Source organism: Podarcis melisellensis (genome assembly GCF_964234715.1).
Source record: "Podarcis melisellensis genome assembly, chromosome: 7".
NCBI classification, from domain to species: Eukaryota; Metazoa; Chordata; class Lepidosauria; order Squamata; family Lacertidae; genus Podarcis; species Podarcis melisellensis.
The window spans coordinates 24016952-24034829 of NC_138539.1; the positions used below are offsets into that span (position 1 = coordinate 24016952).

At 42.4% G+C, this 17878-nt stretch overlaps 1 protein-coding gene across 1 annotated transcript in view; it reads right to left on the reverse strand.

Annotated features, from left to right (window-relative positions):
* The window catches only part of MATN2 (matrilin 2), a 51065-nt gene extending 35275 nt beyond the window's left edge, over positions 1–15790 (reverse strand). Inside the window, exons 1-4 of the mRNA XM_081919702.1 lie at positions 15646–15790; positions 10458–10622; positions 7117–7686; positions 5208–5330 (exon numbers count right to left, since the gene is read on the reverse strand). Of these exons, the coding sequence (XP_081775828.1) occupies positions 5208–5330; positions 7117–7686; positions 10458–10572 (808 nt within the window). The 5' untranslated portion in view covers positions 10573–10622; positions 15646–15790. The remainder of the gene's footprint in view (positions 1–5207; positions 5331–7116; positions 7687–10457; positions 10623–15645) is intronic.
* Positions 15791–17878: the final 2088 nt, after the last annotated feature.

Genomic DNA, 17878 nt, shown 5'->3' on the forward strand with positions numbered 1-17878 from the left:
GTCACCACGGGTCGTGCCATGGCCTCCCGCCAAGCAGGCATCGGACAGAATACACGACCGCCAGATTCCTTTAACGGAATACCCCTAAAAATTGAAGGCTTAGGCGATGGCCACACCTAGCACTTCGACACACCACAACACATTATTCCAATGCCTAACCTACCCACCAATACCACAAAAGTTGTGACGATTGCTACGAGGTAGGCGAAAAAACCAAAAAGCCTATTGCCAAATGGAAAAACTCCTACCAGGCCCCCCGGGCAACCAGGGCGACCAACCTAAGGTCCATAGCAAGGCCAATGACCTAAGCCCTAACTAAAAGGGAGTGGAGGGTGGGTGACTCGTGACGGGACGACGACGAGGAATGAGGCCAGGGAAAGGCTGGCGCTGCAGCAAAAGGCTGCTGAACACGCCCCCACCGCGGCACCTGGTTGGGTGGCCACCGGGGGGGGGGGCGTGAGCGCCAGCCAGGTGAGCTGGAGGCAGGGGGCAACGCCCCCTGCTGGGCGGTGCTCGGGCTCCCGCCCACAACCACTCCCCTCTCTTTCAGGGAGGAGAGTCTTTGTTAGGTTTGGCTGGTAATCTCCTACATGAACTATACTCTGTGAGTTGAGTGGGTGCCTTAAAACATGTCTCAGTATCTTCTGCAATGCAGAGGGGTCCCATCCCAAAGCCGTTTATTTCAACCCAACATATAGCCAACCAGTTTTGGTAGCAGTATAAATATGCTTTTAGTTTAAAATTCTGAAAGATCTTTTGAGCTAGTATGATCTCCCTCAAGAAATAGGATTTAAGCAATTAAAAAAGAAAATACTTTGCAGTATTGCTTTTTTTAAAAACCAGTATTAGGTCACTAATTGCCCCTACAGCCTAGAAACTAAATATCCACAATCAGTACTACTTAAGTGATTGAAAGTCACCCTTGCTTATTCAGATTGTTTTTCCTACCTCAAGAATTTACGACCAGGGAGATTTGGACGTATTTAAAGATAAATGTGAGAAAGAGATTAAAATAAGCAAGTCATGTTTAGCACAAGCCCATGATATATAAACAACTTCATAGAAAAATAAAACATTCTAAAACAAAGTGTCAAAACTGATATGTGATACTGATACTTTAAAAACCTAGACATAATTCTGAAAATATAGATTAAATATTTGGTAAAAGAAGCAACTGTTTACTTATACAATCTGTGCTCACTGTGACAAATACACGCATGCTTTCCCAGAGAATGGCATGCTTACTTTTTCCCCAGCCAAGACTTACAATAGGTTTGTTTTCTGCACGAACAAACGGGATACGCTTTATCTAGTCTCTTCAAAGTTCCCTCTATGCCTGACACATTTTGTTTCCTTTTGAAAAGGAAATCTTAATTGCCCAAATGTGAGAATAAACAAAACATTATTTAAAAGGTGCAGCTATTTAGAAATCAACAACACAAACAAAATGACAGCAGTAAAACTAAGGATAGCCATGTTAGCCTGTTGCAGAAAAAAAACCCAATGGGGCTGGTGGGGCTGCATCACTGCTGCTTACCAGGACACAAACACACCAGCAGAGCCAATCTGATGCCTTCCCTGGTGTGCCTGAGCCAGTCCAACCTCATTGCCATCCTCTTTCAGCCACTGTCCTAAAGGTAAAGGTAAAGGTAAAGGTACCCCTGCCCGTACGGGCCAGTCTTGACAGACTCTGGGGTTGTGCGCCCATCTCACTTAAGAGGCCAGGGGCCAGCGCTGTCCGGAGACACTTCCGGGTCACGTGGCCAGCGTGACATCGCAGCTCTGGCAAGCCAGAGCCGCACACGGAAACGCCGTTTACCTTCCCGCTGGTAAGCGGTCCCTATTTATCTACTTGCACCCGGAGGTGCTTTCGAACTGCTAGGTTGGCAGGCGCTGGGACCGAGCAGCGGGAGCGCACCCCGCCGCAGGGATTCGAACTGCCGACCTTTCGATCGGCAAGTCCTAGGCGCTGAGGCTTTAACCCACAGCGCCACCTGCGTCCCCTCAGCCACTGTCCTAGTAAGCAGCAAAAAACCCCAATGCCAAGAGGCTGGTTTCCATGGCAGTGTCCCCACTGACTGCTCCTGATCTTGACACTAAAAATAAAATGAACTCTCATCTGCTTGATGAACCAATTCTGTTTAGCAAGCAGAATGGTTTTAATCGATTTTAAGAAGCCTTCCAAAATCCTCCTTTTTTCTTCCTTTCAAATTCTCTTTAAAAATAGGAAGGGATAAGCTGTTGCAGGCTGCTCTGTGCGGGGAATTCCAGACTTGTGATATCAATACTTTAAAGTACCCTTCTTCAGCCTCTAATACATGTACACTTTGGGCTTTTCCTGCTACAGTGGTACCTCGGGTTACAGACGCTTCAGGTTGCAGACTCCGCTAACCCAGAAATATTACCTTGGGTTAAGAACACTGCTTCAGGATGAGAACAGAAATCGTGCTCTGGCAGCGGGAGGCCCCATTAGCTAAAGTGGTGCTTCAGGTTAAGAACAGTTTCAGGTTAAGAACGGACCTCTGGAACAAATTAAGTACTTAACCCAAGGTACCACTGTACCAGCATCCACACTCAACATCTGGATATTGGGTGTAGGGAAGCCATCTAACACAGGGGCACATTTCCTGTACGCCTAAGTCAATGCTGATTAAATTAATGGGTCACATATATGTATAAACTGGTTGTGGAACTGCAACCAGTGAGTGAAATTCACAAACCTGAACTACTGGTGAGAGCCTTGCCATTTACTTTAATGAGATGTGAATTATAGCCCTTGACTTTGAGAGATTAGAAAGGGTAAGTGATTTTGAGGATGTTAAATTTAGTTTGGGAGTTAACTGAAAGCCGATGCTAGCGTTTAGTGAAATACATCTGGTTAATGTTGACCATGTATTGTCTGAAAATGTAAACAAGGCTTATTTATATCTGCAGAGATTAGAGACCATGTGAGGAATGTGCTTTTGGCCTTATATGCTTCTGGACATTCAACAACACATGCAAATAAAAAAATACAAAAATACAATGAGTGGAAATCAACATCACACTCTTCCCAACATTCAATCTATGTAATCATTCCAGCTTGCCAAACAGAATGATACTGCTTTCTTCCTCCTGCACACTGTTCTGGGGTGGTTCTCCTGATCCCATCAGAGCCAATTTTATATTTTGCAGCAGGGGAAAGAGGAGGAAAACCCTGGCCAGAAAGCTTCGGCTGATGGGGCTGGTTAGATGAATCCACTCAATATTTTTGGATCACACTGTAGCAGTGGGCTTTTTAAAATTGCTTTTATTTGATGCAAACTGTCATTCTGAAAGGTGGCATATTAATATGTAAAACAAATAATTAAAATAAGGCAATAAATAAACCACACTAGAGCTGCATCAGCTTGAATCGAACCCTTGCCAACAAAACTGTTCTAGCATCTACCTTTCTTAATATTCTACAATAGGTGTCACAGGGCCATCATCAGCGCATACATCCACAGCTGCCACACACGCTTCCTTGGCCATAGTTACCAGGGAAAAAATATCTTTGGGAATCTATACTTAGCTTAGGCCACAATATAACTATGCCATTTTTTAAAAAGCGAGAAAAATCTTTAGAAAGGTATATAAATGGACCGTCACCACTCTTGCTCCCTCCATGACTCTCTTTCTCTCTTGCACTTGATTGCAGTGAAGACACTTATGTGCTGTGTCAGGAAAGGCGATTCTACTGGTGAATTAATGCGTATTCCTACTGCACCAATTTCTGGCAATTTTCATGGTCACCCATTAGGCACCACTCATCATAATGTTCCTTGCAGCCAATTTTCTGCACTACTGTCCTAAATCAGTTACAAGTAGGTAGCTGTGTTGGTCTTCCGTAGTCGAAACAAAATAAAATAATTCCTTCCAGTAGCACCTTAGAGACCAACTAAGTTTGTTATTGGCATGAGCTTTCGTGTGCATGCACACTTCTTCAGATACACCTGAAGAAGATATATGAAGAAGTGTGAAGCTATTTGAAGAAGTGTGCATGCACAAGAAAGCTCATACCAATAACAAACTTAATTGGTCTCTAAGGTGCTACTGGAAGGAATTATTTTGTTTTGTTTGTCCTAAATCAGTACTTTATAAGAGAAGGCAATAAGCTGTATGTCATAAAGTTGTGGTGTAGGGGCACCTTCTATTTAATTATGCCCATGCTATTTGTAATTTTTATCACTTTGCTGTACATAACTTGAACTAAGTTATCATAGGAAGGAAGGCTACTTAGAATCCAAAAAAAGCCATGTGCTACTATATAATGTTTATTTTGAGACACAAGTGGAGGAAAAACATAATGATTTGCCTCTGAGGGAAATCTTCACTATAAACACAGTGAAGAAGTGTATAAAGCATTTGGTGCCACAATGCCACGTTGATCTTCTGGACAAGACTATTGCAGCTAATTATTTTTTCAACATGTTACAGGGTGACATAAACAGGAGACAAGTCCTAGTCTAAGACTGCAGATCTTAGATAAAACATTTTGTATTTTAAATGTATTCTACACTATAGCAAGCAATAACCATGACAAGATCTGAGACTAGATATCACGCACTGTTTTGGCAAGGAAAGTGAAGAAATCTTTGGCACAGAGGAAAAAGAAAATGTGAGACAAAATGAAAATACAAAGTGTTTTTAAAAAGTTTTCCTACTATTAAAATGATGGGAGAATTGAAAGGGGAAAGACATAGGCAAGAGGTACAGGTACTACCAACTATATAGCAATGTTGGTGTTCCTGTGGGCAGAACCACAAAAAAATGGATCTGTTGCTGAAAATGTTAGCAATTCCCCCCTCAAAGATGTTTCCCCATCATGCATCGTGCATAATATCCTGGGTGTTGTTATGCTGAGAATTGTCCAGTTCCCACCAGAAGCAGCCAATGATATGCAGCAAAGGAAAATACAGCTTTACATTTACATCAGAAACTGCACTATGTTGTACTAGAGAAACTTAACATGTAGCTTTCTTAGAATATGTTTATACACACACCAAAAAACCATTCCACCATTTTACCTTATAAACCAAAGTTATCAGGAGTGGATATATTGATTTTCCAAGGAAGTAGTGTCAAATGTTTTCAGGCTGTTGAGACCACAACAGCTTTGCAATTTTACACCAAAGACTGTATCTATGAATTGATAAGATGTAAGAGAGATACAATAGAAAACTCACTATTGCAAGTCCTCTGGTCTGAGTTCAGAATATACCCTTGTTTGCATTTACATACATAAGATCCAGGAGTGTTGATGCAGAAATGATCACAGCCATGTTCAGTCACACTGCACATGTGTTGGACTGAAAAACAGAAAAGTAATTAAACAAAACTACTTCTGCTAAAGACTTAATATACAAAAAGACTAGGTAAGAGGTATAAAAACCTAGATAAGAGGTTTTTCTTTCAACGGACAAAGAGAACATGCATATTAAAGGAATGAAACGAGCACCAAAATAGTCTTTCCTGCTCAAAAATCTTTTTTATATGGACATCTTTGTATTAAAATCCCACACTAAAGCAATCCCTTCACAAACCCAGCCATGTGTACATCAGTACTCCTATCCTTTCCTTCCTGTTACTTCCAGCCACAGCATCATATTTCATTATGACTGAGCAGAGTGGTACCCAGGTCTTCTGGTTCAAGTTCACCATTCTATCCAACACACCACACTGCCCCTTTTGTTATCCAAAGTGATCAGATGGGCTTGCTAGATGAATTAAGTGAACGTATCTAATACCCACAGTCCCCATACCCACTGGTGTTTAGCAAATCTGTATTGCAGATGAGGATAAAAAGAGGGTTTGGGGGAATGTGCTGTCCACACAATTTAAGATTTGATGTCAGCGTGGTGGTTTCTTTGTGCAGATGGTATCTTGATTTTCAGGATTTTTGGGGGCAGTTTCAAGCTCCAGGCAAGCATGCCCTACAGGTCAATTCACAAATTTATGTTCAAAGCTCAGTAACTAAACACAGAGAGAGCTTTCATGTGAGTCAGAATGTGATAAGATTATGGAGAGATGTATATGCAAATGAGAGTAAATCCCGAATAATTTCTGTGGACCGTCCATGTTCTTCTAATACTTACCACAGTGAGAACTATGACATGCTAGGTGTTTATAACCCCCCCTTTAAAAAATAAAATTTATTTGGACGAAATGCATTTCTTAAATTTAGATTCTAGATTTTGCAGTCCATGTTCAAACTATCACAATTTCTGATTTTCCTGTTAACATGTGGATGTCATTTCTATCTTCAGGAACATATCACAGATTTCTAAAGACACAAATCCTATGCCAACTGTACCCTGAGAATGACGGAAACGTAAGGCTGTACTCACATGTGCAGAAATTGCACATGGTAAACCAGACTGAAGATCAGGAACAGCACAGCTGATTGGTACTCAATGTAAAATAGAAATAAATCTATCATGTCATAGAGAAGACTTTAATCCTAGTATGACTGTGAATTTCATACAGGATATTAAATTTATATTAAGATTTAGACATAATGATAAATCATCTTTTGTTGCCACATGTATGAGCCACAATGAGTTTTGTGAATGAAGGGACATTGACAGCTTTCAAACAAGGTTTGTAACCATCCACAGTTTCCCATTCTGTCTGAACATGTTAAACTTTTTGTACAAATCATAGTCAATTAACAAACCAGGATATTAAACTATTGTTTAATTCTGGCATGTACAGGTGAACGACCTATGGCAGCTTACCATATTCAGAGAAAACAGGAAGATGCAGTTCATTACTGACTGCAATCAGAAGTTTTACATTTCCTCCCTTCACATGCGAAGAAAGGGAAAGGGAAAGTGTGTGTGTCCAAGGTTCACGGTGGCTCATGCACATAATGGAAAACTGTTTTTTGTTGTTGCATCTGAACACAGTCTTAAATCATTATTTGGGTGCTTCTCAAAAAACCTGTCTATTCATCAAACACACTGCAATTTGTCTTTCATGATAAGGAGCCCATGGTTCTGGCATGCATCTGTTTCTTTTAAAAACAAGAGGGAGGGAGGCACCTTTAAAAGACTTTTCAACAAAACTTTCAAAATCTGCGTTTAAGAGCCTTACCACAAAGTTTAGTCTGGAACACGGAAGTCAGCGTTTCAATCTGGCTAAAATTTGCAACCAAAAACACATGGTCTTCATAAGGTTCACTCCCAATGGACTTGAGGGTATTCATATCTACTTTTCCCACGCCAATAGCAAAAATCAGAATTCCCGAATTCCTGGCTTTTGCGGCAACATCTGCGACAGGATCCTGAGGCCTCCCGTCTGTCACTATCATGATCACTCTAGGCACGTTCTGTCGGAGTGGCCGAGCCCCTTCAGATTCTGAAAATGCGATGTTCACTGCATACTGAATGGCTAATCCCGTCATGGTACCCGTGGCCAGGTACAACATTCTTTTCACTGCTCTCTCCACATCCTGTTTCCTCCTAAAGGTCTTCAGGGAAAATTCCTGTTTGACCGTGCTGGCATATTGAATGAGTCCCACTCTAGTGGCATCCGGGCCAATGTCCAAAAACTGCAAGATGGTTAAGATGAATTCTTTCACTTTCTCAAAGTCATAAGGGCGAACACTGCGAGAACTGTCGATGATGAACACAAGGTCCAGCCGCTTGTTATTGCAAAAGTTTTCTGAAAAAGGAGGGGGGAAAGCAGATATATATAACAAACAATTCCCCAAAGTGAGTATGATGGGTCAGGTAGAGTGCTTCTATTTTGAATTGAGAACTAGGAAGCAAATGAAATTTAATTTACAACCCAGAGACACTCAATCCACCAATATTTTTAGTGTTCTGGTTAGAGTGCTGGACTAGGACCTGGGAGACCGAGGTGTGAATCCCCACTTGGCCATGAAGCTTAGTGGATGACCTTGCTACAGTCACCATCTTTCAGCCTTGCCTACCTCACAGGGTTGTTGTAAGGCTGAAATGGGAGGGGCGAGTAACATATATACCAGTCTCACCTCTTTGGAGGAAAGGTGGAGTATAAACTTGCTACAATCAAACCTCAGTAGTCAAATGTAATCCATTCCGGAAGCCCAATCGGCTTCCAAAATGTTCAACAACGAAATGTTCATTTCGGCTTCCGAAATGTTCAGGCACGGCTTCCGATTGGTTGCAGGAGCTTTCTGCACCCAAGTGGAAGCTGCGTAGGACATTCGGCTTCCGAAAAAACATTCGAAAACCGGAACATTTACTTCCGTGTTTTCGGCGTTAGGGAGCCGAAACGTTCCAAAACGGAGGCGTTCGTGATCCGAGGTTTGACTGTACTAATAATACTAAAAGAAGAATTGAGAATTAGCATAAAAGATGTAGGCAACAACCAAATTTAGCTAGTGGTAAGCAACTAAAATTATGGGCATATTCTATAGTCACTGAAGCAACATTCCATCTTGGGGAAATACAAAGTCAAAATTAGATTATTATTTTTTGTTTTTTTGTACAGTTGTCTATTGTTGCGTACTTAAGCAAATGGTTCAAGGATAAATACTGAAAACATGTTTCTGCAATTTATTGAGGGAAATGGCCATATTTCCCTCTGGTTCATTTGGTCTTTTGTCAGCAACCAGGAACATTTGTGGGCACAGAACAACAATGTTATTTGTGGTCTATGAAGTAACTATGTTTTATTCATTTGGGGGCTACAGTCAAGGTTTCTTCAGAGAGTCATAGAAAGGTTGCTAACGTTTTCAGAACCAGCTCATCCTCCAAAATGAGCAAAAATGGCATTCCAGTTCTAATGAGATGCAGAAATGCTGGCGTATTTATTAGTTTTCCATATTATTACCTCACTCCTGTATGCAGTTATTTCTCTTTTTTCTAGCGTAGAATAAAACACTAATAATTATGGTATAAGAATTGTACACGGATAACACGCGAGGGATATTTGCAGGAATGAAGTCAGAAAGAAAGAAATTAAAATAGAGTTGGAAGGGCTGAACTTAAGTTTGGTCACCACTGGAGACCAAACTAGGAAGTCTGGACCTCAATCTGAGGAGTTGGATCCAGTTCATTGTTTCTCTTCCAATTATGCCGTAAGCTGGAATTATCTGTTGTTGATTCAAATGCAGTTGAAAAAAGTCAGGGGGGATTAACCCTCAAAAGATGCTTATCATTTCAAGTAAAAAAAATTAAGTGAGCTATTTTTAGTGTAACTTTTCAGACTCAAGTACATGAAGGAATGGAGCCAAAAAGCCAACACAGTCGTCTCCATGGGCCCTGTCAGTTGTCACAGGGCTCTTACTTGAATGCCAGGTGCAGGTTCATCCTTCCCAGGACATTGTTTTGGCATCAGTTTTAGAAGTAGTGTTGAAGCTTTGGAATACTAATATTCAGGGCAAGTGTTAGTAACTAAAGCTGTGGATTTTGTATATGTTCCATAATTAACATTTGTATATGTTCCATAATTAACTAATCAGAAATAAGAAGAAATTGGGTCAAATGCAGTACTCTAGCCAAGGCAAATTTTGGAATCTTTGCAAACATCACATGGAAATGAAAAGTTCTGGCTTTGTTTAACCATGCCCATAATTCTGGCTCTGATTTACAATTAATGTAGTCCAAAAAGGAAAGGAAAGGACAGGATAGGATATATACCCCTCATGGAACTTTCTGACGCAATTCTAACAAAGATAACAATACTAAGCAGCAAGGTTTAAAACAACAACTGTGAACATAGAACTTTAATTTTTGTGATTTTGATCCCTAACCTCTTATTTGGAACCCAGTGTTTATGACACATTCATAAGCAATGGAAATATAAAATGTGCATTAGGTCATCTAGTTGAACTTCTAGCAAAACAGATTTACTGTACTAGTTTATTCCAGGCACTTCAAGCAATAGGGTATAATTCATATAATTGATGCTATTAATACCAACAATTTCCCCAACATGTACGTGCCATTTTAAGTGTCGAACTAGACATTTATGAATGTAATCATCAACCCACCATGCCTTTTTAAGCAGTAAAAGCTACTTCCAGAACAGGCACTAGGGAGGCCGTGAAGAGAAGGGAGTGCTTGACTATTTTCTTGCTCACTGTTTCTTGCTCCAAATCACTCCAAAGCAACTATCTCTCTGTCCTCCCCCCTCCCCATAAAATCATGGCTGTTTTGTAATCTTATAAAGGAAACAGCAGGCAAGGAAAAGGTTATGCAAGCCTCTCTCTGCCACTTCACCAGGTTATTTGGTCCATCCAGAAGCAGTGTTCTCTGTTTAAAAAGACCACTCATCATAATGGTATATGCATCTTCCCTATCCTATTTCTGGTGTTGTGGCTTCTACAATAATCATCCCCTCCAAAAGAGCAGAGCAGCGCAGTCCCCATTGCTTACAATCTACAAGCGTTAGGAAGTCCTAAACTGTATGCAGGTATTGTTTGATACTGCCAACTTGCAACTCACCAAGTAAAGAAACATCATTTCTTTGACTTAAAAGTGTCCCTGGAAAGTGTCTCTCTCTGGCCAAGGCAGGGAAAAGTCCAACCAGCAAAAGGAAGCATGAGATCATTTTCTTCATTTTTCAGAAAGAACAAAGAATGGAGCAAGATGGATAATCAGGGCACTTCACTGCAACAAGAGGAAATGAGATTAAGTTTTATCGTCAGGCAATCACTGCCAGAAAAATGTCATGCACCTTTCTTTTAATGCTGCTTCTTTCTGAATGTACACACAACAATTTGTTGTTGTTGTTGTTGTTGTTGTTGTTGTTGTTGTTGTTGTTGTTGTTGTTGTTATATTTACTTATATCCCACCCTTTCACCAATCCAGAACTCAAGGCAGCTTATACAGATAAAATAAAAAGGTAAAGGTACTCCTGACTGTTAGGTCCAGTCGCGGACAACTCTGGGGTTGAGTGCTCATCTCGCTCTATAGGCCAAGGGAGCCGGTGTTTGTCCACAGACAGCTTCCGGGTCATGTGGCCAGTATGGCTAAGCCGCTTCTGGCGCACCAGAGCAGCACATGGAAACGCTGTTTACCTTCCCGCCAGAGCAGTACCTATTTATCTACTTGCACTTGATGTGCTTTCAAACTGCTAGGTTGGCAGGAGCTGGGACTGAGCAATGGGAGCTCACCCCGTCGTGGGGATTCCAGCAGCCATCCTGTTCAGCAAGCCCTAGGCTCAGTGGTTTAGACCACAGCACCACCCGCGTCCCCCTATATAGATAAAATAGAAAAAGCTAAAAACATGCTGGGCAGGGGGGTTGGACTCGATGGCCCTTGTGGTCTCTTCCAACTCTATGATTCTATAATTCTATAGACAATGCCATCATTAAATATCTTATATAAAAAGACTAACAACATTTGTAAAAGACTTTAGAAGGTGCTATAAAACATCTTCCAGTGATTTGATTCATTTGTATTCTGCCCTTCTTCCAAGGATGTTCACTCCTCAAAACAATCATGTGTGAGGCAGGTTACACAGAAGAGGTTGATTCGCATATTGCAACAGGAAGCATACATAGAGCAAAGATTTTGCACCTGGATCTCCTATGGTGAAGCCTAACATGTCACACCACAACAGGCGTTTCTGTGCCACACTAACTTGCTTACTTGCTGTGATCTGAGATTATGAATTTCATGCATATATTTTCACTTCTTTTTGTACTGTGGTGTGGGCAGTTTAATGCTGCAATTCTGCGCAACACTTACTTGCGGTGGGGATAAAATGGGAAAGGGGGGGAACTGAGTCTGCAATCTTGAGCTCGTAGAGGAAAGGTGGGTTAACAATTTAATAATAAATAAATAAGTAATACATGGAATTCAATGGGGTTTAGTTCTGAGGAAACATTCCTAGGGCTTTAGCATTGGAGAAAGGCAAGATGTTAAGTTTTTCAACGCATAAATGCAAATGTAAAACAAAGAAAAGTTCACATATTTACAAACACTCACAATATTATGCAGCATGGGTTTGAATACAGTATGGGTTAGCATACAGTAAAGGTAAAGGGACCCCTGACCATTAGGTCCAGTCATGACCGACTCTGGGGTTGCAGCGCTCATCTCGCTTTATTGGCCGAGGGAGCCGGTGTACAGCTTCCGGGTCATGTGACCAGCATGACTAAGCCGCTTCTGGCGAACCAGAGCAGCACACGGAAATGCCGTTTACCTTCCTACCGGAGCAGTACCTATTTATCTACTTGCACTTTGACGTGCTTTCGAACTCCTAGGTTGGCAAGAGCAGGTACTGAGCAATGGGAGCTCACCCCGTCGTGGGGATTTGAACCGCTGACCTTATGATCAGCAAGTCCTAGGCTCTGTGGTTTAACCCACAGCACCACCTGTAGAGCTTATTTATTTACTCAGATTTAGTTTGGGTTAAGCACTCCCTTCCCCTCTGTTCCTTCCCTCCTTCAAAGCACCCCTTTCTTTTTCAAACAAGGTGCCATCTGGGCTCTCTTACACGTGGACGCAGTATCATTTGCTCCACAGAGGGTACAGTCCAAATGGACGACACCCAATTAAACCAGGCAACACCCATGTAAAAATACACATAAAGTATCCAAATTAAAATAGCATTAAATCAGCTAAAGCTCAACAGTACTTAAAAACCTTGGGCACATTCTACTGGGGTGAATTATGTGCAAGCCTTCATTACTGTGTTCCATTAAAAGACAAATGGATGCAAGAAAACTCTGTCATTGTCATTGTTGGTATCCGTCTGGTTTAACAATGGAAGCGTCCACCAATGGAAGAGTGCGCTATCAGGGCTAAAGTCAAACCACTGGAGAATTTCAGCGCCAGCTGTGGTTGAAGAGATCAAACAGGAGAGACATCTTCTATTGCAGTTGGGCCAGACGAAGGCATCCATTTCGCTGTTACAGATGCACCATGGCGTTTCTTCTATCAGCACTTGTTTCTCCTCTGATCACTGCTGTGGATTTAAAGCTCAACTCCTCCCAAAGAATCCTTGGAACTGTAGTTTGTTGAGGGTACTGGGAGATGTAGGGGTAAACTGCAGTTCCCAATACCCTTTGACGGAAGTAACATGCTTCAAATGTGCTTCAGTTGTATGGTGTGTACACAGTGTCAGTCTCTAAGGACATAGAGCAATCCTAATTCCATCTTGGGTGCAAGATGAAGGGGCAGGCAAAGACCTGTTCTCTGATACAGCAGCCTGGAGCTGGCAGTGAATCGGGTCCAAAGCCATCAAGTGATGGCAGTGGGCCAGCTCTGGAGGCAGTGGATCCCGGACTGGCTCACCCCTCCCTGTTACTGTTTTGAGTCTTTCTGTGTGCTGCTGCCAGTGGGAATCCCACTGGCTGTGTTTCCGACCACCTGCACTTTTGCCAGGCGGAATGGAGATCTTCATGCGAGAGGGAGGCCAATGAAGCTGTTTTGGACTGGGCCAAGGAAGATCTCCAACCCATCCAAGACCCACCCACCTTCAGTGCAACAGTTGGAGGTTTGGATCTCTGTCTTATTTGCTTATTATATTTATATCCTAGCTTTATTTATTATGGAACTCAAGATGGCATACCTAGGGTTTCTGAGAAGACTCCAGTCTAGGCAATAACTAGGCCCAGACCTGCTTAGCTGCAGTAATTTTGCTGCATCACATGTCTTCATACTATGCTCCAGTGTCAAGGAACAAAATAAGAAAAAAGGGAGTTGTGTTACTGTTTACTCGGGATCTTCTGGATACTGTCCAATAGGTGCTCATGAGAACACATGCAGATGTAATCCACAAAGCACTTACAGTTATGCTACTGTAACGGGAATTTCAGTTCCTTAGAGAAACATTTGGGATATTGGTACAAAAAGGGTTGGGATACAATTGTGATTGAAACATTGACAAATAACATAAAATTGGCTCAGTCATCAAAAAAAGAGGAATGGTTTTGGATCACAGTGGTTTGATATTTGCAATGTATGTAAATAAGCAAGCAGTAATGGAATGCTGCCGTCTTAGGATGATACTTTGTGGAACTTATTTATTTATTTTTACTGTAGTAACATTAAGAATAAAAGCAACATTTATTTGAAGAAAGATGTTTGGCGCCCCTACAGCAATCAAGTGATGGGATCTCTTTTTCTTCCTTAAAATACCTGGAAAAGTTCTCATTCACTGCTGCAACATTTCTTGTCAGTAGTCAATCCATACTGAGAAAGCTAAAAGTTATGCTCTATTATCTTAAATTGCATACGGAGCCACTGGGATCTCTTCAGCTAACATTTTCTAGTTTAATAAAGGCAACTATGAAGAAGCATTTGGTGATATTTGAAAGAGTAATCCCATGGTTTGGTCAGCTTTGCATAATTTCCACTGGATGTGGGGAAGCAAGATTTACTGAGGAAGATTTTTGTAATGACGTTGGTCTCCTAGTTTCCTAGTTGCTTTTACAGACAAAGTATCTTTTCATCAAATTGATTCTTTGGGGACAACTCATTTGATCTTTTTGAATTGAATCTGTCATATTTTCCACAAAATACTTAAGATTAATAGTACCATGGAGTTGGCAGAATTAGGTTATGTGTTTTATGTGGTGGAACAGATTTGATTTCTTAAGATTCAGAACTTATGGGACTGAGATTCCAGTGTTGTATTGACCACAAGTCATCAGCACTGAAACTCATATAGATAAATTTTTCAAACTGCTTCCATGTGAAAATGTACACAGAGCATGTATTCTACCAGAAGACATATTTATGCACATCTTTGATTTTTGTTTTGTACTGCTCATGTTTAAAGATTTGAAATAGCTGCGTGGATACCTAGTTCCGAATGCAACATTTCCACATTAAGAGGTCCAGCAGTGACTTTGGAAATGGCAAATCATATACAGTACATACAAGAAATTTAGCTTTCTTTGCTCTGGGTCACTTTCATTTGTCCTTCCTCCATTCATGCCAATGGAGCCCTTGCACTAATTAAGCCATTATTTAGCCACTAGATATTGTGGGGAAAGGTTGACTGCCTGTTGTTGAGAAAAGGGGGGGCGGCGGCAAGATGTATATAATTGCATTTAAAAGAGAGCAGGTGGGGTGGGGTGGGGGTTAGAAAAGGAAAAATGCAATTTGCTGAAGAAATAATAATAATAATAATAATAATAATAATAATAATAATAATAATAATAATAATTTATTTATACCCCACCCATAATTTATTATTTATACCCCACCCATCCCTTCCCCAGCCACTCTGGGCGGCTCCCAATCAAGTGTTAAAAACAATACAGCATTATATATTAAAAACTTCCCTCAAAGGTCTAGCATGTGGTTAGAGTGTTGGACAAGGACCTGGGAGAAGATGGTTCGAATCCCCACTCAGCCCTTACCATCTCTTAAGCCCAACCTACCTCACAAGGTTGTTGTGAGGATGAAAAAGGGCAGGAAGAGAACCATGAGAGAAAAGCGATATATAAATAAAATAAATACATAAATAAGTGGGCGCTCCCTTAAAATACTTCCCGCTCCCCTCCCCATGGCCCCTTTGCTTTCAGACACAGATAAGTATTAGGATTCTGTGAAAGCCTCGCTCCCCTACTCATGCTTATTCTATTGCATTCTCCTAAAGCAGTTCCACACCCCATTGACGCCTGAGGTCCGGCGCCAAAAGTAAAGGCAGCCCTCCTCGGGCGACGCCTCTTACCTGACTCCCTTCCCAGGCGCGGCGGCGGCGGCTCCAGCCCCGAAAGCCCGGAGAGCAGCAGACAAGCGGGCGAGGAGGCAGCAGGCGGCGCGCGTCCGGAGGAGGAGGAGGAGAAGGGGGCCTCCTGGCAGCGCGGCTCCGGCTCGGCAGCCAAGGAGGACGGAAGGGGGAAGCCGGCGGTGCAGTCGCCTCCCCGTCCCATCCCGGAGAGGGCGCTGAGCGGGGAAGGGGAGGAGACGGCGGGAGAGTCCAGCCCGGCCGCGCTGGATGCTCCCGCTCTGGCGACCGGTGGTCCGGAAAGCGGAGGTCGTAGTCTCCCCTCTCTTTCTGTGGCGCCGGATTACCCCTTTGGACTCCTCCTCAGAGACTCATAATTTTCTCGATTATGCAACTGAAAAGGAGCAGGACCTTTGAAATCAGTAGTTTTGGTTGTGAACAGAAAGAAGTAAACATTGCTGTGCTGGCCCATTAAAAAAAGCCAAAATCCACATATTATAAGGCAATATTATTATTTTTATATTTGTATAGCATCTTTCTGGCCAAAGAAGCCCAATGTGGCGCACAACATCTTGAACATGCAACCGTTTATATACAGTAATTGAAGCAGTGTTACAAAACTCAACACAATGGCATAGGATAACGGGCTCAACCAGGGCAGTCCTAGATCCCAGAGTACTGTAAATATATATCTGAAATGCCTGGGAAAACAGAAATGTACTGAAGTGACAACTAAAAATGGGAAGTGTGGAGGACAACTGCACTTCCCGGCGTGTGTGTGTGTGCCATAATTGAGGGGCCACCACCGAGAAGGCCCCATCTTGAGTTGCCTGTTGATGGGATGAAGAGCTGGGCATCCCCTTCTCACCTTGGAATACACATTGGAAGGCATGTAGGGCTTTGTACACCAGTACCAACACCTTGAATTGGGCTTGGTCCCTTTATTAGGCAAATCAAAATATCGCCAAATAGCATGCAAGCTTTTCAGTTCACCTGATATCTTCATCAGCCCTAAGTCTTAGGACCTTTTCCCAAGAGACACTGAACGTTGTTTCCACAAATCAGTGTTTGCTTTTCGTGCGTCGTTAATTCAGATGACAAATCTAAAATGGCTTGGATGATAAGTTGCTGCTCTGTTTACCTAAGGAGGGGCACCATTTCCATAAATGCCCCCTAGTAGTCCCCTTCACCAAACCCCACATCATTTCCAAGGGTCCTCAACCCTCAGGAGCATACCATCAGGGAGTGAAAAGTTGGTTTCCACAAATAATGGATCATTGGGTTTGGGGATATTCAGACAATCTGCATGTGTGAAAGATCTCTCACTAAATGGTTTAGGGCAGTGTTTCCCAACCTTGTGCCTCCAGCTGTTTTTGAACTACAATTCCCATCATCCCTGACCACTGGTCTTGCTAGCTAGGGATGATGGGAGTTGTAGGCCAAAAACATCTGGAGGCACAAGGTTGGGAAACACTGGTTTAGGGAGCACTCATATGCACATGAAACTGGCATAAAGCTGAAGTTAAGCCAGAGTAAATTACACCAGATCCAAATCCTGTTCAGCAGCACTGCTGCTCCGCCTAAGCTTGGCAAAGTGATAATAAGTGTTTAAAATGATGTTCTATGCTGTACTTCCAGGTGAAGTAACCAAGCTGAATGGGTTTATGATCCAGTGTGGTCCCGCCACTGCCCCATCCCTAAATCAGTGGCGTAGCATGGGTTGTCAGCACCCGGAGTAAGGCAAGTAATTTGCGCCCCCTAACCCGTGGATTTTAGCAGAGGGCAGAGAGCTGCAAGTGCAAGCGCGCGCCCCCCAGATGTTGCACCCGGTGCGGCCGGCCCCTCCTGCACCCGCCACGCTATGCCACTGCCCTAAATGTCCCTTTTTGGAGACTTTACACCAGTCTCAGCTCAGCCAGCTTCAACTGAGCCCTAGATGAAAGAAGTTACCCTGGGGTATCTTGGGCTGAGATGAGGTTGGAGATTTAACACCAGGCTGCTCCTAGATATTGTTGGGATTTCATTCCTTCGTTGCAGGATGTGTGATTGTTTTCATCACATGTCTGTGTTGACATTCCATACTGTTGGAGTCATGAGAACAGAAGTTCAGTTCCACTGTTCCGTTATGTTGTCCTATTGCTTTTGGTCTGATATCTCTCAGAGAAGAAGAAGGAGAGAGGAGCCATGTTCCTTTGTTCTGTAACACTTGTATATAATAAAGTAGCTTAGATTCCAC